This window comes from Mobula birostris, chromosome 12 (assembly GCF_030028105.1).
Source record: "Mobula birostris isolate sMobBir1 chromosome 12, sMobBir1.hap1, whole genome shotgun sequence".
Taxonomy (NCBI): Eukaryota; Metazoa; Chordata; class Chondrichthyes; order Myliobatiformes; family Myliobatidae; genus Mobula; species Mobula birostris.
This window is the reverse complement of record NC_092381.1, coordinates 9448458-9473525: the sequence shown is the minus strand read 5'-3', so window position 1 is coordinate 9473525 and position 25068 is coordinate 9448458. Positions and strand designations below refer to the sequence as shown.

Below are 25068 nucleotides of genomic sequence, written 5' to 3'. Positions count from 1 at the left end.
GAGTGGTCTGTCACTGGATCGAACTTGGGAATTTCTGTTCCCAAGTCTGGCGCTGAAATATACGTTTCTTAAGTGTTTTATATGCACAGATAGGTAAAATATATACTATATACTAAGACAAACGTTTGACTAACTGACGCTACATAATATCGGATGTACCTGTTCCAACTTACTGAGTAAGAGAACTTCCGTTTTTTTCCGATCCCTATCCATGATAACCTACGCACATCCTCCCGTATACTTTAAATCATTTCTAGATTACTTATAATACCTAACACAATGTAAATGCCATGTAAAATTGTTGTTATACTGCATTGTTTAGGGAATAATGACAAGAAAAAAAGTCTGTACATGTTCGAACAACAAGTGCTGGAAGAGCACTTCCAGGTTTTCTCGATTCGCGGTTGGTTGAATTCATGCATGCGGAACTCGCGGATAAGGAGGGCTGACTGTACTGTACACGAAAGGAACAGGCCCTTTGGTCTACATTGTGCTGAGCCAATTAACTGGCCAACTAAACTAATCCCCTCTGCCTACTCATGTCCTGAGTTTTATTTATTTATTTACTTGTCTATTTTGCACGATGGTTGTTTGTCAGTCTTTGTGTATGTAATGACGCTATGCTGGCGCTGAAACCATGGTGACTTTTGCGGGCTACCTTCAGCGCAATCCTCACCCCTTTGATTTGACACAAACAACACATTTCACTGTGAGTTTTGATGCTTCAATGTGAATGTGACAAATAAAGCCAATCTCAAATCCATAGAGTCATAGTCATAGAATCATAGAATACCACTGCAGAGGAGCAGGCTCTTCAGACCATCTAGTCCATGCTGCACTATCAATCTCCCTAGACCCATTGACCTGCATCTGGACCATAGCCCTCAATACCCCTCCCATCTATGTACCTATCCAAATTTCTCTTAAGTGTTGAAATCGACCCCATATCTACCGCTTATAGTGGCAGCTTGTTCCACACTCTCACGATCCTTTGAGTGAAGAACATGCCATTTATGTTTCCCTTAAACTTTTCATCTTTCACCCTGAACCCATGATCTCTATTTGTAGTCAACCCAACCTCAGTGGAAAAAACCTGCTTGCATTTATCCTACATATACCCCTCATAATTTTGTATACCTCCATCAAATCTCCCCTCAATATTGCACCCTCCAGAGAATAAAGCCCTAATTGATCCAAACTTTCCCTATTTGACAAGCCTTTCAAACCTGGAACCATTTTCATGAAGAAGGTTCACAAAAATGATTCTGGGATTGAAAGGTTTGTCGTATGAGGAGCATTTAATGACTCTGGGCCTGTACTTGCTGCAATTCAGAAGAATGAAGGATAACCTCTTTGAAACTTATCCAATGTTGAAAACCCTCGATAGAGTGGATGTGGAGAGGATGTTTCCTATAGTGGGGGGAGTCTAGGACCAGAGGACACATCCTCAGAATAAAGAGGCATCCTTTTAGAATGGAGAGGAAGAGGAATTTCTGTAGCCAGAGTGTGGTGAATCTGTGGAATTTGTTGACATGGACAGCCATGGAGGCCAAGTCACTGCTTATATTGAAGGCAGAGGCTGATAGACTCTTGATTAGTCAGGGCATGAAGGGATATGAGGAGAAGGCAGGAGATTGGGGCTGAGAGGGAAAATGAACCAGCCATGATGAAATGGCAGAGCAGACCTGATGGTTTATTTCTGCTCCTATATCTTATTGATCTTATATCCAAGTCAAGTGTATTATCATGTGAGGTACAGGTATAATAAAATACTTGCTTGCAGCAGCAGCATCGTACGTGCAGACGATGCACAGATTACAAATTATACATGAATTGTATTAGTGTAATAAACAGTCACAGCTAAGTCCAGGGTAGTGCAAGCAGTGGTCTGTAGAGTTCTATCTCTGAGGTAATGCCTGCAGGGAAAAAGTATATGGTGACATATACATACTTTCATAATAAATTTACTTTGAATTTGACGTGAGGTTTCTTTTATGAAAGGAAATCTGGAAGTTTATTTAAAAAAAGACAATTTGCAGCAAAGTGAGTGTGAAGTTATGGAACTGCTGTTAAAGTTTCTCACAGGTTCACTAAAGTCATTGAGGGAAGGAAAACCTGTCTTCCTTATTCACTCTGGGTTTCTCTATGGCTCCAGACCCATGCTGAATCATAATGGCCTTTCGCAGTGATTTGAGACCTTGCCAAACAATGCTGCCAATCTCTCAACACAGGAAGGGTTGAATCCGGGCCAGTATCTGCATCATGGAGTTGTGGAGTCATACCAGATAGAAACGGGCCCATTGGTGCTGAACTTACTGACTGTCTACAATTTGCTTTATTGAAGATTAAAAATGAGCTTTATTTATCATATGTACATTAAAACAAACATGTATGTGGGCACATGGCCAAGTAGTTAAGGCTTTGGACTAGCGACCTGAGGGTCGTGAGTTCGAGCCCCAGCCAAGGCAACGTGTTGTGTCCTTGAGTAAGGCACTTAATCACACATTGCTCTGCGACGACACTGGTGCCAAGCTGTATGGGTCCTAATGCCCTTCCCTTGGACAACATTGATGTCGTGGAGAGGGGAGACTCACAGCATGGGCAACTGCCGGTCTTCCATACAACCTTGCCCAGGCCTGCGCCCTGGAGAGTGAAGACTTTCCAGGTGCAGATCCATGGTCTCGCAAGACATTAAAACATGCAGGAAATGCATCGTTTGCATTAACAACCAACACAGACCGAGGATGCCTTGCCAACATAGCATGTCCACAGCTTATTAACCGTAACCCGCAAGTTGGAACGTGGGTGGAAACCAGAGCAACCAAAGGAAACTCTTGCGGTCATGGGGAGAACGTGCAAACTCCTTTTAGAAGTAGTTGAGGCAGGTACAATAATATCATTAGAGAAGCACTTGAATAGGTACATGGAGGTGGAGGGTTTGGAGGAGAATGGGAACTCGGGACTAGAGGGGTGGGCACAATGGTTATCATAGACTGGTTGGGCTGAATAGCCTGTATCCATGCTCCATTACTTTAATTCCTCTCTGGCTCAGCACTTTATCATGGCGGAGAGGCTTGTGAGTTCCTGCTATCTTGAGAGCAATGCCTGGAGGTTAGCTCCTGGTAGCATCACCCATAATGGCAAGGTCCAGGGAGAGGTTCTGAACACAGGAGTGATCCAACAAAGACCTTAGCGGAGGGGCTTATGGAAGGAAGATGATGACACATCACAATGGCAGTGAAGTGGAGAAAGGCTGCAGCAGTGAAGGGTCCCCGGTCATCTTGCACTCCATATCACTGGCCCTGACCCATTCTGTCAAGGGCGGTGTGGTGGCTGCCCATATGTCAGCCTCTCCATGTTAAACAAAGCCACGCACAGGCATTCTCCATTAAGGGAATTCACCCTAACATCCTGGATTACGTGGATCTTAGATCAGGATCTGCAGCCACCTGAGAACCCACCAATAGGCAACCCTTAGAACATCATACTTGACTTGCGTGATCTACTGTGCGACCACCACAATGATTCTAATATGGGCAAATAGGATGAGCTCAGGAAAGCACCTTGGTTAGCAGGGACAGGATTGTCCATACGGCTTGTTTTCATACTGTACAAGTCAGAATGCCAGGGTGATGTAGGGGTTAGCACAGTTCAGAGTTCAATCCGAGCATCATCTGTAAGGAGTGTGTATGTCCTCCTCATGGAATGTGTGGTTTTCTCTAGGTTCTCCGGTTTCTTCACACAGTCCAAAGATATACCGGGTAGGTTAATTACAATTTGTCCCATGATTAGGTTAGGGTTAATCAGGATTATCAAGGGGTTGCAGGTTGGTGTGGCTTGAAGGGCTGGAAGGACCTATTCCGCACTGTATCATGAAATAAATAAAGTAAAATAAATAAATAAATATGAATGCTTTATCTGGAAGATTGAAATTCAAGTAATTAAATTAATATTGATATTGATTTGTCATTGTCACATGTACCAAGATATAGTGAAAAATGTTTATTTGGTGTGCTGGCTCTATTCACAGTAACCAGTTCCTCTCGATGCTCCGGTTTCCTCCCACAGTCCAAAGACGTACTGGTTGGTAGGTTATTTCGTCATCGTAAATTGTCCCACGATTAGGCTAGGATTAAGTCGGGCGATTTGCTAGGGAGCTCTGCTTGAAGGGCTGGAAAGGCTTACTCCATGCTGTATCTCAATAAATAAATGGTCCTTCTGGTAGTTTGGAGAGGCTCATCTCCTTCACCTATGTCCAGCTGGTGGTGTAGTGGCATCAGCGCCGGACTTCGGAGCAAAGGCTCCCGAGTTCAAATCGAGCCGGCTCCCTTGCATGCTTTCCATCCGTGCTGGATTGAGCATCGAGCTAGCAACTGGACCTTGTAAAAATAAGAAAGCCTGCTAAAGAAACGCCGTCATGACGGCGTCCTGTCAAGGAAATAGGGATCACATTTATAATCAGTGACTTACTCAACATGAATGAAATGTGCTGTTTTCTGGCAGCAGTAAACTGCAAAAAACTAAAATTACTCTAAGCTGCAAGATAAACAAATAGTGAACCCTTTATATATTTTCGTAATTTATCGATTTTTTTTTGTCTTTGCACTGTACAGAATAAAGATTAGCTTTATTTGTCACCCGTACGTTGAAACATGAAAAAATACAGTGGAATGCATTGTTTCTGTCAAATCAGATCAGTGAAGAATGTGCTGGGGACAGTCGCCATGCTTCTAGCGCCAACAAAGCATGCCCACGACACACTAACCCTAACCCATACATCTTTAGAATGTGGGAGGAAACTGGAGCACCGGGAGGAACCCCATGCAGTCATGGGGAGACAGAGGCAGGAAGTGAACCAGGCTCTTACTGCTGGCACTGTAAAATGATGCACTAACTTTTACCCCTGTTGCTCTGCTGCAGCAAACAAAACATTTCATGCCACAGAAGACAGCAACAATAATTTGATTAGGTCATAAGGCCAGAAGATATAGGAGTAGAATTGGGCTATTCAGCCCATCAATTCTGCTCTGCTATTCCAGCATGACTGATTTATTATCCCTCTCTACCCCATTCTCCTGTCTTCTCCACATAACCATTGATACCCTGACAAATCAAGAACGTATCAACCTCTGCTTTAAATATACTCAATGTCTTGGCCTTCACAGCTGTCTGTGGTAATGAATTCCACTGATTCACTACCCTCTGGCTAAAGAAATTCCTTCTCATCACTGTTTTAAATGGACATTAGGCCCAGAGCCATCTAACTCTGCTCATAGATTATAAAAGCACAAGTAAAATAATAACGAGGTAGTGTTCATGGATTCATGGACCGTTAAGAAATCTGATGACATCTTTCATCACCATAAAGTCTAACCTACCTACAGTTCCGGACCTGTCAACGTCTCTTCTTTACAGGGTACTTAGCTGGTTTGGTCATAAGGATTGGTAATTTGAGTTCAAGGGCCATGAGGTAATGTTGCAGTCCTGTAAAAACCTAGGTACATCGCACTTGGAATATTGTGTTTAGTTCTGGTCACCTCATTATAGGAAGGATGTGGAAGCTTTAGAGAGGATGTACAGGAAATCTACCAAGATGCTGCCTGGACTAGAGAGCATGTCTTATAGGATGTCTTAAAGCGTGCCTTATATGTCCAATAGGATAGGTCGAGTGAGCTAGGGCTTTTTCTCTCTGCAGCGAAAGATGATGAGAGGTAAGTTGATAGAGGAGTACAGGATAATAAAAAGCCTAAACTGAGTTGACAACCAAAGACATTTCCCAGTGCAGAAAGGCGAATACAAGGGGGCATAATTTTAATGTTATTGGAGGAAAGTATAGTGTTTTTTTACACAGAGTGCTGGGTGCATGGAACGTCCTCTGGTAGAGGCAGATATTTTTTGGAAGGGAAGGGTTAGATTGCACAACATTGTGGACCAAAGGGCCTCTAATGCGCCGTAATGTTCCTTGTTCTATGTTCTACACTCAGTGACCACTTGATTAGGTTCATGGTTGTCTTCTGCTGTAGGTCATCCACTTCCATGTTCAATATGTTGTGCATTCGGAGATGCTCTTCTACCACTGTTGTAATGTGTGGTTAATTGCATGTGTGGTTATTTATCCTGAAGTTCCTGTGGTCAACTTTCTGTCAGCTTAGCCATTCTCCTCTGACCTCTCATTAACAAAGCATTTTCACCCACAGGACCGCAGCTCACTGGATGCTTTTCTTTGTTTTTCACACCATTTTCTGTAAACTCTTAAGAGACCGTTGTGCGTGAAAATCCCAGGAGATCTGAGATCCCCATCTGGCACCAAAAATCATTCTACGGTCAAAGTCATTTAGATTACCTTTCTTCCCTGTTCTGACGTTTGGTGTGAACAACAACTGAATCTCTTGACCATGTCTAGGTGCTTTTATGCATTCAGTTGCTGCCAGATGATTGGCTGATTAGATATTTGCATTAACGAGCAGGTGTACAGCTGTACCTAATAAAGTGGCCACTGAATGTAGTTTGAGTACTCCTACTAATGAAGTTCGCTCTCCTTGTTCCCTCTGCCCTTGCTTGCACAGTGCTGGAGGTCGGTGTGTTGAGCACAGAAGGCCAAGTTAAGGACCTGAAATTTCCCCAGGGTTACATGGGAGGAAACTCCATTCAGCTTTCTGGAAACACCATTAAACAGAACAGTCGAACTGGTAAGTGTTGTCCTCAAATGATCGCTGACCGTCATCCGGATAGCAACACCACCGTGGCCTTGAAAAGAACAACTACTCCAACTGCTCCAACTACTCAGCAGCTCAGGCAGCTTCCTCATGACGAGTCTCGGCCTGAAGCATCGATTCTCCATTCCCCTCTACAAATACTTGAGTTTGCTCAACTTCTCCTCAGAACACATCCCCACTAATCCACCTTGAATATATTCATTGATTTAGCCTCCGCTATGCTGTGGGGTAGTGAGTTCCGAAGGCTCATAGCACTCTGAACAAAAATCTTCCTCTACAGTGGTGAGACCCAACATAGGCTGGGGCGGGGGGGCCTTTGTCGAGCAACTTTGTTCCTTCCACCAAAAGCAGGGATGCCCAGTGGCCAAACTTTTTAATTCCAATCCGCAATCCTATTACGACATGTCAGTCCATGGCCTTCTCTACTGCCATGATAAGACCACTCCAAGGTTGGTGGAGCAACACCTCATATTCCGTCTGGGTAGCATCCAAGTTGATGGCATGATCATCGATTTCTCCAACTTCCAGTCATTTTTACTCCCTCCCCTCTCCTTGATTTCCACATTCTGGCCCCCTCCCACCTCTTCTCTCCCCCTCACCACCCTCGTGCCACTCCCCCTTCCATTTCTCAGCACCTCTCCTATTAGATTCCCTCTTCTTCAACCATTTACCTTTTCCACCTATCACCTGTCAGTTTCTTACTTTATCCCCCCCCCCCCACCACCACTACCACCCAGCTGGCTTCACCTATCACCTTCTAGCTTCCCTTTCTCCACACCCCCCCCCCCACTTACTATGGCTTCTACACCCTTCCTTTTCCGTTTTGATGAAGGCATGTGGCCCGAAATGTCAACTGCTTATTCATTGTCATTAAAGCTGCCTGACCTACTGAGTTCCTCCAGTATTTTGTGTGTGTGTTGATCTGCATTTCCAGCATCTACAGAATCTCTTGTGTTTAGAAATCCAACTTCTGTGTTTCTGGCTTCTGCCCCCTTTTATTCCAGTCCTGATGAAAGTTTCAGCCCAAAATGTTGACTGTTTCTTCACCTCCACAGATGCTTACTAACTTGCAGAGTTCTTCCAGCATTTTATGTGTGAAAGGCCTTTAACAGGGGTCACAGTTCAAATATTCCTCAATTGATTGGCCAAAGAAGCTTGGATTTTTTTTTTTGAAGCGCATTAATTTCTGTCAGTGTTGTGGCCAAATTGTTTAATTTTTTATGACTCTATGACTTTATGACTCAGACAGCATCTATGGAGTTTCAGAAAGTTAATATTATTATAACAGAGTTTTCCTTATGCAGTTAGAGTCATAGGATCATAGAAAATACAGCACAGTAACAGGCCCTTGTACCACTTAGTCCATGCCGAATGATTTAAACTGCCTAGTCCCATTGATCTGCACCTGGACGAAAGCCCTCCATACCCCTCCCATCCATGTACTTATCCAAATTTCTCCTAAACATTGAAATTGAGGTTGCATGCACTACTTGCACTGGCAGCTCATTCCACACTCTTATGGTCCTCTGAGGGAAGACATTTCCCCTCCTGCTCCCCTTAACTTTTCACCTTTCACCCTTAACCCATGATTTCTAGTTGTCGTCTCAGCCAACCTCAGTGGGAAAAAGCCTGCTTGCATTTACCCTATCTATACCCCTCATAATTTTGTATACCTCTATCAAATCTCCTCTTAATCTTCTTCATTCCAAGAAATACAGACCTAACCTGTTCATTCTTTCTTTATAACTCAGTTCCTCCAGTTCCAGCAACATCCTTGTAAGTTTTCTCTGTACTCTTTCAACCTCGTTAGGTGACCAAAACTGCACATGATACTCCAAATTAGGCCTCTCCAACATCTTAGACAACTTCAACATAACATCCCTTCTCCTGTACTCAGTACATAGATTTGTGAAGGGCCATGTGCCAAAAGCATTCTTTATGACGCTATCTATCTACCTGTGCTGCCACTTTCAATGAATTATGGACCTGTATTCCCAGATCCACCTGAGCCACTGCAAATTTCCAATGTCTTCTGTTCTTAGATTCACTGTTCTCCCTTCTCTGTGCTGACATGAAAGTTAGTGTCACATTGAATCAACTGTTTCTTGATGAAATGGTCACTTAGGTAAATGTCCCATTAATGTGAACAATAATCAAAGTCGAAGTCAAGTTCATTGCTACCTCCACAGGTCCATGTCTGCACGGGTATAATGAAGAACTGACTTGCAGCAGCATCACAGGCACACAGAACATCAGATAAGCAGCACTGACAAGAAAAATATAAATTAAACATGAAATTATACACAATTTTTGCAAGAAAGAAAACAATTAGAACAAAAACTGTCGTAGTGTTGCTTGAGGCCCTCAGTGATGCCACACCGCGTGTGAGGTGTCACCGGTTGATTTGTTCTGTATCCTACAATATTTAACTTATGCTCTTTAGTTAGACTATTCGTGCCTAAATTGTTTTTAGATTTTATTCTTACATTCATATGTTATTGTGTATTATGTCTGTGATATGTGTACTACAGCCTGGTTCAGAGAAATGTCTCATCTATCAGTATACATGTATATAGTTAAACAACAATAAACTCGACTTGATTAGGAATCAATATCAAGTTTAATATCACTGGCACATGTTGTGAGATCTTTCTGAATATTTTGAAATGTGCTGAAAGGATCTCAGCCCGAAACGCCGACTGTTTATTCCTCGCTATAGATGCTGCCTGACCCGCAGAGCTCCCCCAGCATCTTGTGTGTGTTGTTGTGAAATTTGTTTTTTTGTGACAGCAGTTTATTGTAATGTGTAATAATAAAAAAATGATAAATTGCAATAAAATGTTTTAAAATTAAATTAATTGGTTCTAGAACTGAATAGTTGAAGGAAACTAGCTGTTGCTGACCAGGTGGTGTGGGACTTTGGGCTCCTGTACCTCCTGCCCGATGGGAACTGTGAGAAGATGGCATGTCCCAGATGGTGGGACCCTTTGATGATGGGTATCACCTTCTTGTGGCAATGTGGTAGGGAGGGATGCACACGTAATGCATTGAGATGAGTCAAATAAACATTTGTGTTCCGTGTGGGGGTTTAAGGGAGTGTTTTGATGGGTTTTAATATTTTCTTTTCTCCCCTCCTTCCTCTCCTCCCGTCCTGTCCCCCTTCCACGTTGGGTCGGTGCAGCGAAGTTGGTGTTCACACTGTACAAAAGTCTGGGGCAGTTCCTGACCACGGAGAATGCAACAATCAAGGTGGCAGGGGACGGTACGGGGCGGAACTACACTGTTGCAGTGAACTCACACATCATCGCTGCGTCGATCAACAAGGAGTCGAGCCGCATCTATGTGACAGAGCCGGTGGTCTTCACGTTGGAACACATCGATGTGAGTTACCTACAACATGGAACGTAGAACCTTACAGGACAGTACAGGCCATTCGGCTGATGATGTTGTGCTGACTCTTTAATGTACTCTAAGACCAATCCTAACACTTCCCTCTAACACAGCCCTCCATTAACCTATCATTCATATGCCTACCTAAGTGTTTCTTAAATGCCCCTAATGTATCTGCCTCTATCAATACCACTGGCAGAACGTTCAACGTCCCCACCACTCCCTGTGTAAATAACTGACATCCCCCCCCCCACAGCTTCCTCCAGTCACTTTAAAATTATGCCCCCTTGTATTAGTCATTTTCACCCTGGGAGAAGCTCTGTGGCTATCCACTCTATCAAGTCACCTCTCATCCTCCTTTGCTCCAAAGAAGAAAGATAAAACTTGCTGAACCTACAGTCTGGTGCAAAAGTCTTAGGCACATATGTATAGCTGGGATGCCTAGGACTTTTGCACAGTATTGTATATTGATTAAAATAGGAAGATGGTTGGGAAACTGAAGTCAGAGAACTTAGCTTTGTATTAGCTCAGTAGTACTAAGTGTTACTTGGTAACTGTGAAGACATAATATACAGTACTGTGCAAAAGTCTTGGGCACCCTAGCTATCTATATTTGTTTAAGACTTTTGCACACACCCATATCTTCATAAGACATGCCCTCTAATCAGGCAGCATCCTGGTAAATCTCCTCTACATCAATGGTTCAACGATTCAATTGAATATCAATGAATGTATACAGTATACAACCTGAAATTCTTAATCTTCAAGGACATCCACAAAACAGAAGAAAAACCCGAAGGAATGAATGATAGAAATATGTTAGAACCCCAAAGCTCCCGCTCGCACCTCCCACGCACAAGCAGCAGCAAAACTATCAGCCTTCTCTCTCCTCCCCCCCCACCTGCCTCAGCAAAAGCATCAGCTCCCCCCACCACCCACCATGCAAGCAATCAATCCTCTCTAAAGCTCCTGCAGCCTTTCTCTAACAATTGGTAGCGTAGTGGTTATTGCGATGTTATTACAGCTCAGTGTATCAGAGTTTAGCAAATTAAACTTTTCTGTATACAACAAATCTTAGTTTTGTGTGCCTTCCATACAGATCATTCCAAAGTTAAGAACTTTGATGTAGCACAGAATTAAAAGAGCAATAACAGAATCCAAAATATACCGCAGCAGCTACTGAGAAAGTGAAGTGCAGATAGAGATATAACATTGAAATGCCATGACATGGTAAATTGTGAGATCAAAAGTATATCTTTATTGTTCAAGGCAACTGTCTAAGATTCTTACTAAAGCAGGATGAAGCTGCCTTCGAGCCTGGTGATGGGTGTTTTCAAGCAGTCAATTAACCCAGCAACCTGAACGTCTCTCAGATGTGGAAGGAAGCTAAAGCACTTGTGGCGAGCACATGCAGTCACAGAGAGGACATGAAAACTCCGCACAGACAGGACTCAAAGTCAGGATCAAACTGGGGGTCCCTGGAGCAGCTCTGCCACTGTTCATGTATGGATGTCAAGGACATTGAAAGCATTCTCTCCGGATGTGTCACGACTTGGTATGGCAAGAAGCTGCAGAGAGTTGTGAACACAGCTCAGCACGTCACGATAACCAGCCTCCTCTCCATGGACACTGTCCACACTTCTCACTGCCTCGGTAGAGCAGCCAACACAATGAAAGACGTGACATACCCCGGACATTCTCTCTTCTCCCCTGTCCCATCCAGCAGAAGATACAAAAGCCTGAAGGCACGTACCACCGGGCTGAAACACGGCTTCTGCCACACTGTTAACAGACTCTTGAAGAGACCTCCTGTACAACAAGATTGAGTCTTGACCTCGCAATTTACCTTGTTATGACCATGAACTTTATCATTTACCTACACTGCACTTTCTCTGTAGCTGTTACACTTTATTCTGCATTGTTATTGTTTTACCTTGTTCTACCTTAATGCACTGTGTGATGATTTGATCTGTATGAACAGTTTTCAAGGCAAGCTTTTCACTGTATTTTGGAACACATGCCTGTATGTGTTTGTACAGGGGGTTTGTACATTCTCCCTGTGACCACAAGGATTTCCTCCGGGTGCTCCGGTTTCCTCCCAAGATTCAAAACCAGGGGTTCCCAACCTGGAGTCCATGGAGCCTTCGGTTAATTGTAAGGCTCCATGGCATAAAAAAGGTTGGGAACCCCTGGTCTAAGCACATAAAGATTTGGGTTAGTAAGTTGTGGACATGCTATGTTGACACTGGATGTGTGGACATACACACAGGCTGCCCCCAGGTACATCTTCAGACTATGTTTGTGGTTGATGCAAATGACGCATCTCATTGTATATTTTGATGTCTCATTGTATAGGTGACAAATAAAACTAATCTTTAAACTAAAGTAAATCAGTCAACCCACCAACCAGCTCTATCCCTCTGACAGAAACTTGAGAAATAATATTCTTTATGAACTCCAGCAAAAGAGGAAACAACCCATGGCAGGGGCATGTGAGTGAACATCTCCATAAGACCATAAGATATTGGAACAGAATTAGGCCATTTGGCCCATCAAGTCTGCTCCATCATTCCATCATGGCTGATTTATTATCCCTCTCAACCCCATTCTCCTGCCTTTACCCCATAACCTTTGACACCTTTACTAATCAGGAACCAATCAACCTCTACTTTAAATATCCCCAATGACTTGGCCTTCACATAGTCATAGTCATGGTCATACTTTATTGATCCCGGGGGAAATTGGTTTTCGTTACAGTTGCACCATAAATAATAAATAGTAATAAAACCATAAATAATTATAGTAATATGTAAATTATGCCAGGAAATAAGTCCAGGACCAGCCTATTGGCTCAGGGTGTCTGACCCTCCAAGGGAGGAGTTGTAAAGTTTGATGGCCACAGGCAGGAATGACTTCCTATGACGCTCTGTGCTGCATCTCGGTAGAATGAGTCTCTGGCTGAATGTACTCCTGTGCCCAAGCAGTACGTTATGTAGTGGATGGGAGACATTGACCAAGATGGCATGCAACTTAGACAGCATCCTCTTTTCAGACACCACCGTCAGAGAGTTCAGTTCCATCCCCACAACATCACTGGCCTTACGAATGAGTTTGTTGATTCTGTTGGTGTCTCAAGCAGAATGCCTTCTGCAGATTCACCACCCTGTGGCCGAAGAAATTTCTCCTCATCTCTGTTCCAAAGACCGCTCTGTGACATGGTGGTAATGCCATATGTATCTGTCTGTCTTGAGTTCTCAGTGCTCTGGTCCTACTAGTCATCAGAGCTAGATCTCATGGCCACTAGAAAGAGCCATCTCTACAGAGTGGAGTGCCAATGTCATAGTTCAAGGTGGGGCAGGAGCGAGGTGGAGAGGTCGCATGATCAGAGACTCTTGACCCCTCCTCTTTTGGTAGTTGCCTCGCCCCCACGGCTGTGTAACACCCATGGGGAGAGTTCCTAAAAGTTGTAGGCTTCTTCATGGAGTCCACGTCAGGCTGGAGGCTTGGAGGCAGCGCTTCCTCTGTGTGTGTGTGTGTGTGTGTGTGTGTGTGTGTGTGTGTGTGTGACCAGGTGGGTGGTAAGGAGGAAAGGGTCTCTTCGCTTGCCATTGTTGTTTGTTGTGCTCTGTTGAAGTTGCTTGCACTGTTCTCTGAACGTTATCGGCATACTATTTTGGTGCTGGAAAGTGTGGGCTGCCCCCAGCAGGGTGTGTAGCTTGGAATTATGCATGCAGTGGGGAAAATTATTCCTGTTGTGTTACTAGAGGTTGTGTTAGTTTCTCTCGACTCTACCGCCTTGACTGGCTCACGCCTTCATTAACACGGTCCAACACAACTGGCCTTTATTAACCTGGTCCAACACAACTGGCCTTTATTAACCTGGTGTGTGCTGGAACACATTGACAGTGATGTAACCTGTGGTTATCGGATGTTTTGGGTCTTTCAACATCAGACACTCCGCCCAGGCAACTGGGCCACGTTGAACGGGCCCCGGCTTGAATCTTTCCTGCGGGCCAAGATAATGAAACCATGTCACTTATGGTTAGGATGTAAGTCAGAGTTTGATGGTCAGTGTGGCTCGAAGGGCCGGAAGGGAACTAACTGTATTTCAATAAATAAATCGATAGATAGATAGACATATTCCACTGTGTGTTTGATGTACATGTGTTACATAAATCTGAATATGACACTGTTCATCCAGCTGTGATCCTTTCAGCCAGCTGCCTTTGCAATACTGCAGCGCAGCAATCAGAATGGTTTTTTCACAGTTGAGGAGACCCAACTGTCACCAAAGGCTCTCGCAAATTTCTACAAAGTGTACCGCGCTGAGCATTCTGACTGATTGCTTCGCCATCTGGTACGGAGGCATCAATGCCCAGGATCGGGAAAAAGGGGCACAGCCGCAGCGTAGCGGTTAGTGTGACACTAGTACTGCTCCCGGCGTTCTGCAGCCCGAGTTCAATTCCAGTGCCTTTCTGTCAGGAATCTCTGAACATCCTCTCTGTGGAGTGTGTGGGTTTCCCCAGGTCCTCCCACAGTCCAAAGACATACCGGGCAGTTTAATTGGTCATGGTAAACTGTCCCGTGATTAGGTTAGGGTTAATCGGGTTAGTGGGGCGGTGCAGAATGAAGGGCCGGAAGGGCCTACTCCGCACTGTATCGCTAAATAAAATAATAAGTAAAATACGGGGGATTGTAGGCCTCGCTGGCTGCCTCATGGGTAGTGGTGTTGAAAAGTCTGAGCCTCAAGAAGGTAGCATCCATCATTAAGGACTCTCACCATCCTGGACATACCCTCTATTCGTTACTACCATCAGGGAGGAGGTACAGGAGGCACAGGAGCCCGGAATACGAGGGCTGCCCCGGCACACCCTCCGAGTATTGGTTGGTAACGCAAACGACACATTTCACTGTTTGTTTCGATGTACTCGTGATGAATAAACTTGAACCATGAATCTTGAGGCACAGCTTCTTCCCCTCTGCCATCTGATCTCTCAACGGGCATTGAACCCACGAACACTACTTCACTTTTTGGTCCTTTTCCGCACTATTTAATAATACTTATTATTGTAACTTATAGTATTTTTTACACTGCACCGCTGCTATAAAACAACAACTTTCACTAAGTATGTCAGTGGAAATAAAGCTGATTCAGATTCTGAGCAAGTCTTGACCTTCTCTCTTGCCTCTTCCTCCTTCCAGCCTGATAACTACTTCAATGCAAACTGCTCATTCTGGAGCTACTCGGAACGAACGATGATGGGGTTTTGGTCCACTCAGGGCTGTAAGCTGATCGACACCAACAGGACTCACACAAAGTGCGAATGCAGGCACCTGACCAATTTTGCCATCATCATGGCCCACAAGGAGATTGAGGTGAGCTGCTGGTAGACTCTCGGGCTCATTCTGTGCACTGAAGCATAGTGGGGGGGGAGACAGAACATAGTACATAAACGCTACAGTACAGGCCTTTCGGCCCACAATGTTGTGCTGACTTTTTAGTCTACAGGAGGCATGCCACAGTGGCTTAGCAGTCAGGGACACACTATTACAGCTCAGGGAATTTGGAGCTTCACGTTCTCCCTGTGACCACACGTGGGTTTCCTCCAGGTGCTCCAGTTTCTTCCCACAGTCTAAAGACATATCGGTTAGTAGGTTAATTGGTCATTGTGAATTGTCCTGTGATTAGGCTCAGGTCAAATAGGTGGGTTGCTGGGTGGAGTGGCCTGTTCGGCCAGAAGAGCCTGTTCCATACTGTATCTCTAAATATAGTTGTAAAAAGTCAACAGGTATAAATAAGCTTTTTCCACTGAGGTTGGGTGAGACTACAGCTAGAGTTCATGGGTTTAAAGTGAAACGTTTAAGGGGAAACTTCTTCATTCAGTGAGTCATGAGAGTCTGGTACAAGCCGCCAGCACAAGTGGTGGGTGCGATTTCAATTTCAATGTTTAATAGAAGTTTAGATAGATACGTGGACGGGAGGGATATGGAAGGCTACAGTCCCAGTGAAAGTCGGTGGGACTAGGCAGTTTAAATGATCTAGCATGGAATAGATGGACCCATTGGCTGGTTTTTGTACTGTAATATACTATGACTCTATCTATGATATTCTAAATTGATAAGTTGCTTTATTATTGTTATGTAAAAGAGGAGAAGGCATGGCACCCTATACAAAATACTCCAAGCTTAGTCTTATCAAGAATCTTCAACTTCAAATTACTTCTCTTTCTGCTTCTGGGGGGGGAGGGGCACAGTAGCGTGGCAGTTAGCATAACGCTATCACAGCAGACATCCCACCTCTCCCGGAAGTTCCGGGAGTCTCCCACATATGAACCGTGGCTCCCTGATGCCCGCAAACTATATACAATATCATGGAAATCAATTTTTTTGAGAGCGAGCGAGAGAAAGCAAGCGACAGTGCGTGAACGAGAGAGCGCGGGAGAGCAAGAGAGAAAGCAAGCAAGAGAGAGCGCGGGAGAGCAAGAGAGAAAGCGAGCGAGAGAGAGCGCGGGAGAGCAAGAGAGAAAGCAAGCAAGAGAGAGCGCGAGAGAGCAAGAGAGAAAGCAAGCAAGAGTGCGTGAGTGACCGAGAGAGAGAGATTGAGAATGAGAGAGAATGAGAGAATGCCATAATGCCATGGCAGTGTTCCAAAAAAAAATATAAAACATACGTCACCCCAGACTACACTAAAGTGTACCCCTGCCTAATAGGGGTCAAAATAATGACAGTGTTGCTCACTGCACTGTTTGCAACAGTGACTTTTCTATTGCCCATGGTGGGTTAAGACTGTAAAAGACATGTTGTGGTGAGTTTAACAGGTGTCATTCGTTCATTAGCATAGCTAACGTTATTTAAACTAGCTGGTTAGCTGCTAAGGAGCTACTCTGTTGCAGACATCCCATCTCTCCCGGAAGTCTCCCGCAAATTGATGGTGCTACCTCCCTGAAATGATTTTTCGCAGGGTGGGGTGTCTGTTACAGTACCAGCGAGATGGGTTCAATTCCCACTGCTCTCTGTAAGGAGATTGTACTTTCGGCCCTTTACCATGCGAGTGTTTTCCAGATGCTCTCATTTCCTCCCACGTTCCGAAGATGTAGGAGTTAGTAGATTTATGGGCCACATGGGTGAAATTGGACAGTGTGGCCTTATTGGACTGGAAGGGCCTGTTACCATGTTGTATCTCTGAATATAAAAGTAATAAAAATACAAGACAGTGGGTTGCCGTTGTGTGGGCGAGCCGTTACCTATGAGGATGCACTATTTGTACATGTTCATTCTTTGCCTGCAGTTCACCAACGAAATGCATGAACTAATCCTCTCCATGATCACCTGGGTGGGAATCATCATCTCCCTCGTCTGCCTGGGCATTTGCATCTTCACCTTCTGCTTCTTCCGAGGCCTCCAAAGCGACCGGAACACCATCCACAAGAACCTGTGCATCAACCTGTTTGTCGCGGAATTCATCTTCCTGGTGGGCGTCAATAAGGTGAACTACCAGGTATGGGTCTAGCCTGGTGATGCGGCAGCACTCAGAAAATGACGAAAGAGCTCAGCAGGTCAGGCAGCAGCAGCAGTGGGGTGCCACGGTGGCATAGTGGTTGCTAGGGTGACGCTATTACAGCTTGGGGCATTGGAGTTCAGAGTTCAATTCTGGAAGGAGTTCGTACGTTCTCCTTATCATCACATGGATTTCCTCTGGGTGCTCTGGTGTAGAACACTACAGCACAGGAACAGGCTCTTCAGCTTATAATGCTGTGCCAAATTAATAATCAAATGGCCAACTACACAAATCCCTTCTGCCTACACAATGTCCATATCCTTCCATTTTACTCACATTCATGTGCCTATCTGAACGTCTCTTAAAAGTCTCTAAGCTATCTGCCTCTACCATAGCACCAGGCAACACATTCCTGGTACTTACCACTCTGTATGTAAAAAAATTTGCCTCTCACAACTCCTTTGAAATTACCCCCCTCGCCTTAAATATATGACCTCTGGTATTAGAAATTTTGACCCTGGGGAAAAGATACTGTCTGGCTACTCTATCTATGCCTCTCATAATCACATAAACTTCGATCAGATCTCTCCTCAGCCTCCACCGTCCCAGGGAAAACAACCCAAGTTTGTCCAACCTCTCATTATAGCACAAGACCTCTAATCCAAGCAGCATCCTGGTAAACTTCTGCACCTTCTCCAAAGCCTCAATTTCCTTCCTATAATGGGGTATCTAAACTAATCTCTTCTGCCTACACAATGTTCATATCTTTCCATTTTCCTCACATTCATGTGCCTATCTACAGTAAATGCTTCAAAAACATCCCTAATGTAGCTGCCTCTGGTTTTCTCCCACAAAGAGATACCGGTTGGTAGGTTAATTGGTCATTGTAATTGTCCTGTGATTAGGCCAGGTTAAATAGGTGGGTTGCTGGGCGATGTGGCTTGTTTAGCTGGAAAGGCCTGTTCTGCATTTTGTTCCTAAATGAAAAAATGAAAACTATGGAGAAGAAACGAATAGGCGGCGTTTCAGGCCGAATGAAGGGTCTCAAGCCAAGAAGTTGACTGTTTATTCCCCTCTGTAGATGCTGCTTGACCTGCTGGGTTCCTCCAGCAGTTTGTGTGTGTAACTTGATAAAAAAACAATAACTTGGAACCATTTTATTCAGACTGATATAATTGTTCAGATTAAATTTTACCAGCTGAACAACAATGCTTCAAGGACAATTGTGGATAAAATACTTGTTTATTCCCTGCTCTGACCTTTTACTCCTTCTCACATATTTCCTTCCCTTTCTCCTATGATCCACTCTCCTCTCCTATCAGATTCTTTCTTCTCCAGCCCTTGACCTTTCCAACCCGCCTTGCTTCACCTATCACCTTTTAGCTATCCTCCTTTCCCTCTCCCTGCCTTTTTTTTCTGGTGTCTTCCCCTTTCCTTTCCAGTTCTGAAAAATGGTCTTGGTCCGAAATGTCAACTGTTTATTCATCTCCATGGATGCTGCCTGACCTGCCAAGTTCCTCCAGCATTTTGCTTTGGATCTCCAGTATTGGCAGATTTTCTCGTGTTTGTTGTTCATACACTTACCTGGGAACCAATGGCAAACACTCAATCACTAGCATTTATCAAAGGTAACAGATACAGACCGTGCTGGAGGAACTCAGCAGGACAGGCAGCGTCAATGGAGGTGAATAAACCGTTGATGTTTTGGGCCAAGGCCCTTCATCAGGACTGGAAAGGAAGGGAGAAGGTGCCAGAATAAAACGGCTGGAGCTGGCAAGTGATAAGTGAGACCAAGTGAGGGGGAAGGTTGGTGGATGGGAAGAAGCTGGGGGGGAGGGTGTGGGGGTGAAGTAAGAAGCTGAGAGGAGATAGGTGGAAGAGGTAAAGGGCTGAAGGAGGTGGAATCTGATAGGAGAAGGCAGTGGACTGTGGGAGGAAGGGAAGGAGGTGGGGGACTAGAGGGAGATGGATGGCTGGTCATGAAGGTGGGGAAGCAATAGGAAAGGTGTGAGAGGAAGATAAGGTGGGGGAGCGGCGGAACAGAGGGTAGTGGTTACTGGTGAGTGATTACCTCACTGTGAAATGAATGTGAATTTCTACACAAAAACTTGGGTGTGGCCTATTTAACCTGTTAACGCTTGTGATCTTAAGTTCAGGCCTTGCTTAGCAACAGCCAATTTGTCATGTTGAGCAAGCAAAGATGGCAAGGTCAGCAATCAAGATTGCTTGTAGGAGACGAGTGCATGGAGTATTTGAAGCAAACTGCAGACTTGATTGTTCTGTAAGGTTTAGAGTCTACAGCAAAGGAGTGTGCCATTCAGGTCAATGGCTCCGGGTCCATGGTTTACATGTCACACAGGCCTCACACCTGACCCTGTCTTCCCAATATGATCCTACTCTTCACTGTCTTGGCTGAATGTCAAAGCTCCCAGAGCATGATTTTCAGAGAAGGGGAGCCATCCACTGTGCCATGAATGACAAGTGTCTCTCAGCAGAGTTGTTCAGCCATTTTTTACTTAGAGTGTGTGAACCTCCTGTCCATGTTTCTCAAATCACAAGAAGAGACTTCCCCTTGAAAAATCCTTCCCTAGCTCTAAAATATTGTGGGATATATAGGGGTTTCCAATCTGCGGTCCATGGGACTCTCGGATAATGATAGGGGTCCATGTTATTAAAAAGGTCGGGAACCCTTGTCTTAGACCATAAGACATAGGAACAGAATTAGGCCTTTCAGCCCATTGAGTCTGTTCTGCCATTCCATCATAGCTGGTTTATTATCCCCTCAGCTCCATTCTCCTGCCTTTTTCCCGTAATCTTTGATGCCCTGCCTTTGTCGTCCTTCTCTCAATAACCTTACTAATCAAGAACCTATCAAATTTACCCAATGACTGGGCCTCCACAGTGAATCCTACAAACTCACCACCCTCTGACTAAAGAAATTCCTCCTCACACCTTAAAAAACTGAAAGTTCCCAAACAAATTCAAGTTCTTGAGTTAACACTTTAAATGCTGGAGGAGCTCAGCATTGTGTGTGTTGCTGCGGATTATCAGCATCTGCAGAATCTCTTGCATTTATGAAATCAAGTTCTTGATTTTCTTCCCCTCTACTTGTTTTCTCTATTCACATCTACTTTCGCTGTTGTCAATCCTACATCTGACATTTTTCTCATTCCTTCATCCTCCCTCTCTCACTCTCTTTTGTTCCTTCTTTCTCACTTTTCCCCTCTCTCCTGAGTTCCAAGTTCTGAATGGTGTGGTCCTTGTCTTTGGTACCAGTGAGGATCAGGACCTTCAACCACCCAACTCCCGAACTAGTGGAGCTGAAAGCATCAAGACCTTTGACCATCAGGTTCTCCAGGTCACTGAGGCACACAAGCCTCCAAACCACAATGATGTTGTGGTCTTCTTAGAGGTTAGGGTAGTATATGGTGACATATATGTACTGTGATAATAAACTTACTTTGAACTTTCATTTACATTTAAGTTAATTTGAATCGAAAAGGCCACCAGGAATCTGCTTTAAAGCAGACACTAAAAATGATGGAGTTTTTTTTTTCTGTCTGGTAACCCATCAAATCCTTTATAATTAGTATCCATTTGTTTATCCAATCGCCCACCTCATCTCGTCAAATATTGTTGCTTCTAAGGAAGGTCAGGTAGATTAGATGCATTTGTGATTGGCACTGTGAATTTGTTAATGTAATTACATAGAAAGATGATGAATTATTTAACAATTGCAAAATTTGAATTTGGGCCTGCAGTGATTAGTCGTCTATATAAATGTCACTGGTTATTTGAACAATGGACATAATTGTTTTCATTCTTTAAGAGAAGAGTGGTCAACTGATAATAATCGTTTCTAGTTTTGCTTTATGAGTTACAGAGAGAGAGAGAGAGAGAGAGAGAGACAATGCTTTTATGGTTGGCGAAATTACTTGTCATTCTCACCCGTTCACCAGCAACTTTTATGTGTGAATGGGTATCTTGCCACTTTCATTGTGTAGGCCTGATCTAAGTGGCCAATTAGCCATTAGAAGCTCATTGTGTCTGCCAGCCAAGGAGTTCCAAGATGTGGGTTGTGATGAGGTGCAGGATGTAGAACAGAACAGTTTAGCATGATTTAGGCCCTTTGGACCACAAAGTTGTGCCGACCTTTTAACCTACTCCATGGTTAATCTAACCCTTCCTTTGCACGTTGCCCTCTATTTCTCAGTCATCCATGTGTCCATCGTAAGTCCCTAATGTATCTGCCCCTACCACCACTGCTGGCCGTGCATTCCAGGCATCTGTGTAAAAAAACTTCCTCTGACTGAATGTTCCTCCAATCACCTTAACATTATATACACAGATTCTATAGATCCTTGAAATCTGAGCAGTACCTCAAAAAGACGGTGTCCATTATCAAGGAGCCCCTTCAGCCATTGTTACTGTCAGGGAGGAGGTACAGAAGCCTGAAGGCACATACTCAGTGGTTCAGGAACAGCTTCTTCCCCTCTGCCATACGATTCCTAAATGGACATTGAACCCATGAACTCAATTTATTTTTATATTATTTCAGTTTTTGCACTATTTTTGATCTATTTAATATACACACACATATATATATACTGTAATTGATTGTAGTCCCCTGGTAAGCCTCAGGCTCGGTGAACTCGCTGTCTAGGGAAAGCAGCCCTCAGCCCCGCCAAACTGGGTAATTAAAGTTTGTGTGGATGCTGTGTGATTGTACCCCACCCCGCCAAATAACAGACAAAACACCATATACGATTAATTGATTACAATTTATAGATATTACTGGAACTATATAATTAATAGAGATAAAATATAAAAGGAAAATCAAAGGCACCAAACTTATCAAAGTTCCATCTCTTCGTGCACAAACAGTTGGAACTCTAGTAACGATCCTCTCTTCGCCATTTGATCCCCCCTGACCATTTCGACCCGCCACCTGGGACCAATCACGGTGGTCGACCAGACGTTCCACACAAGTCTGTCTCCGTCTCCTCTCCTCGCCGAACACCCTGGACCTCGGACTCCTGCTCGGGGATCGACCCCGTTAGCCAGCTCACAGCACTGCGTCCACACTCTCTCTCTCCCCATCGTGCCTTCTGCCCCAAAAACCCGTGCATCATAATAGCTTACAGACACACAAGAAAGAATAACATCTATCTCAATTGGTTCGTTCGCTCTCTTATCAATAATGTCACCCAAACAAGCTGCTAGCGAGAGAACTTTCTCAGCAGTTAACATAACAAAGAAGCCATTTTATTTAGCCTACGCAGTAACACAAAAGAAGAAACCCCTAACAGATTTATTGATTTACTTTTCGTTCTTTCTCTATTACCATGTATTGCATTGTACAAATTTCGTGATACAAGCCAGTGATAATAAACCTGATTCTGATTCTGATGGTGAAATCCAGTATGGTACATACTGTTGTTCCTGATAGTGTCATTGGGTCATAGAACAATACAGCACAGAAACAGTTACTCTAGTGCAGGGGTTCAAAACCTGGGGTCCACAGACCCCTCGGTTAATGGTAGATGTTCATGGCATAAAACAGGTTGGGAACCCCTGCTTTAGTGTATCGGGACAGGAATAGGAAAGAAGGGTGATGATGAAGGGGTAGACTCTGTAATGGGTAACCTAAATATCACTGGAGTTAGAAAGCACAGAAATAGGCCCTTCCGCCCAACTCATCCATTCCATCCCTGGTGTCTTCCTGAGCGAGTCTGTTTGCCAGCCTTTGGCACCTGTTCATGTTCCAATCTCACATCCCGATTAAAGATAAAATCACATCAATAGTGCAACAAAGTTCAAGTTTGTTTAATGTCATTTCCAGTACACAGGTGTAAAGGAGAACAAAATAATTGTTACTCCAGATCCGATGCAACACAAAAAAACCACAAAGGATAAAGAACACAATTATAATAGTAAAATTCACACACACAATAATATAAATATAAATACATAAAGTGACTGATGGAAATAATAAAATAGTGGTGGAGTTGGTGGCTGAAGGAGTCCATTAGCCTTCCTGCTTGGGGAAAGTAACTGTTTTTGAGTCTGGTGGTCCTGGTGTGGATGATATGTTGCCTCCTCTCTGATGGGAGATGGACAGACAGTCCATGAGCAGGGTGGGTGGGATCCTTCATAATGTTACTGGCTCCTTTCCTCCACCTTTTTGTATATTTGTCCCCGATGCTGGGTAGGCTGATACCAGTGACGCATTGGGTAGTTTTGACCACCAACAAGCAATAAACGGACTTTCAAAATCTAATAGTTAATATTAAGAACTGGGGAAAAGATTAAACATTATTACAGAGGATGTGAAAATCCCTCTATCCTATTTAACAGTAGAATGTGTAAAAGTAGAGATCGCTCACACAATTTTTATACTATTTGCAATAAGCAGACCAGTCTTTTAAGAAGTACCATGAGTTTCTCGCATGCAAATCAGGTGTTGTTCCTCTACATTGGAAGAGGAACTCATGGTACTTCATGGTACATTTTTACATTGGAATGGGAAGTGGACTTAAAATGCTTGGTCACCGGGATATCCTAGCCAGTGCAGTGGACAGAGCAAAGTTTTCCCAAAGCTCCTGTCGTCCTTTATGTTTGAAAGGGTGTCTTTCTTGTTTCAGATCGCCTGCTCCATTTTTGCTGGGGTTCTACATTTCTTCTTCCTGGCTGCCTTCATCTGGATGTGCTTAGAAGGTGTGCAGCTCTATCTGATGCTGGTGGAGGTCTTTGAGAGCGAATACTCTCGGAAAAAATACTTCTACCTCTGCGGCTACCTCATTCCCGCTATTATCGTCGGAGTCTCAGCGGCCATCGACTACAAGAGCTACGGGACGAGGAAAGCGTAAGTTCATAGCTGATGGTTCCACTATTTGCCACTAAGTAGCTTCTGCTGAGTGTGTTGTTTAAGCTAAAGTTTACTGTATGCAGAGAAAATAGCAGCAAAACAGCCCCGTAGCCCATCAGTAAACTTCAGGTCCCCATCTATACCGGCCTCTGCTCCATGGCCTCTCTCTACACTTCCCGCTGTCTCAGTAAAGTAGGCAGCATAATCAAAACCCATCCATCCCGGGCATTCCCTCTTCTCCCCTCTCCCATCACGCAGAAGATACAAAAGATTAAAATATGTACCACCAGGTTAAAGGGCAGTTTCTATCCCACTATTATGAGAATATCAAGTAGCTCCCTGGTATGATAAGATGGATTTGTCATGGCCTTACACCTTACTGTCTGCATGTACTGCACTTTCTCTCTTACTGTAGTGCTGTATTCTGCATTCTGGTATTGCTTTTCACTTACTACTTCAAAGCACTTACATTTAGAGTGAACTTTCGGGACAGCATGCAAAAGAAAGTGTTTCACTGTACCTTGGTACATATAACTGTGCTGGCGGTTGTATGTTTTGTCTGACGATGACAAGAAACCTGTGCGGGAGAGTGTTTA

At 44.1% G+C, this 25068-nt stretch overlaps 1 protein-coding gene across 18 annotated transcripts in view; it reads left to right on the top strand.

Annotated features, from left to right (window-relative positions):
- Window positions 1-25068, top strand: part of adgrl2a (adhesion G protein-coupled receptor L2a) — a 958846-nt gene that overhangs the window by 875839 nt on the left and 57939 nt on the right. For all 18 annotated transcript variants that reach the window (XR_011887962.1, XM_072273294.1, XM_072273297.1 and 15 more), the window contains 5 exons: window positions 6567-6689; window positions 9898-10097; window positions 15309-15482; window positions 17395-17604; window positions 24249-24469. Coding sequence is in view for 17 of the 18 variants with exons in the window: in XM_072273294.1 (XP_072129395.1) it covers window positions 6567-6689; window positions 9898-10097; window positions 15309-15482; window positions 17395-17604; window positions 24249-24469 (928 nt within the window). In the remaining variant the exon portion in view is untranslated. The remainder of the gene's footprint in view (window positions 1-6566; window positions 6690-9897; window positions 10098-15308; window positions 15483-17394; window positions 17605-24248; window positions 24470-25068) is intronic.